The 526-nt window shown below is 39.2% G+C and overlaps 1 protein-coding gene across 1 annotated transcript; it reads left to right on the top strand.

Moving 5' to 3' along the window:
* Nucleotides 1-4: 4 nt before the first annotated feature.
* Nucleotides 5-520, top strand: LOC107734946 (olfactory receptor 10J1-like; the record flags this gene model as incomplete). The annotated part of the gene is made up of 1 exon (XM_016546805.1): nt 5-520. A coding segment is annotated over one exon (516 nt), but the record flags the coding sequence as incomplete, so codon positions are not given.
* Nucleotides 521-526: the final 6 nt, after the last annotated feature.

The following is a 526-nucleotide window of genomic DNA, read 5'->3' as shown; positions in this document are numbered from 1 at the left end:
GGCCTTTGACAGATATGTGGCTATATGTAATCCACTGCGATACACGGCTATAATGACCAATAAAATGGTGGTTAAACTATCAGCATCAGCCTGGGGGCTGGCAGTAGTCATGGTGTCAGTTCTGTTAGGACTCACTATACGCCTATCTCGCTGCAGATCCAAAATCGAAAACCCTTTCTGTGACAATGCCTCACTGTTTAAACTGTCCTGTGAAAACGTGATTGTTAATAATGTCTTTGGAATAGTTTATACTGTGATTGTTTTTACCTTGTCACTTGGGTCTGTATTTATAACATATGGGAAGATTGCTACTGTGTGCATAACCAGCAAAAACAAATCACTGAACAGCAAAGCCATGAAAACCTGTAGCACTCACATAGCTGTTTATATAATCATGGTTGTTTCTTGTGCCAGTTTTATTTTTCTTCATCGTTTTCCTGAATACTCTGAAAGCAGGAAACTAGCTAGTATAATGTTCCACATTGTACCACCAGGACTAAATCCTGTAGTATATGGTTTACAAACC

Source organism: Sinocyclocheilus rhinocerous, unplaced genomic scaffold (assembly GCF_001515625.1).
Source record: "Sinocyclocheilus rhinocerous isolate Xijiao unplaced genomic scaffold, SAMN03320098_v1.1 C35556281, whole genome shotgun sequence".
In the NCBI taxonomy this organism is placed as follows: domain Eukaryota; kingdom Metazoa; phylum Chordata; class Actinopteri; order Cypriniformes; family Cyprinidae; genus Sinocyclocheilus; species Sinocyclocheilus rhinocerous.
This window is presented reverse-complemented; position numbering and strand designations above follow the sequence as displayed.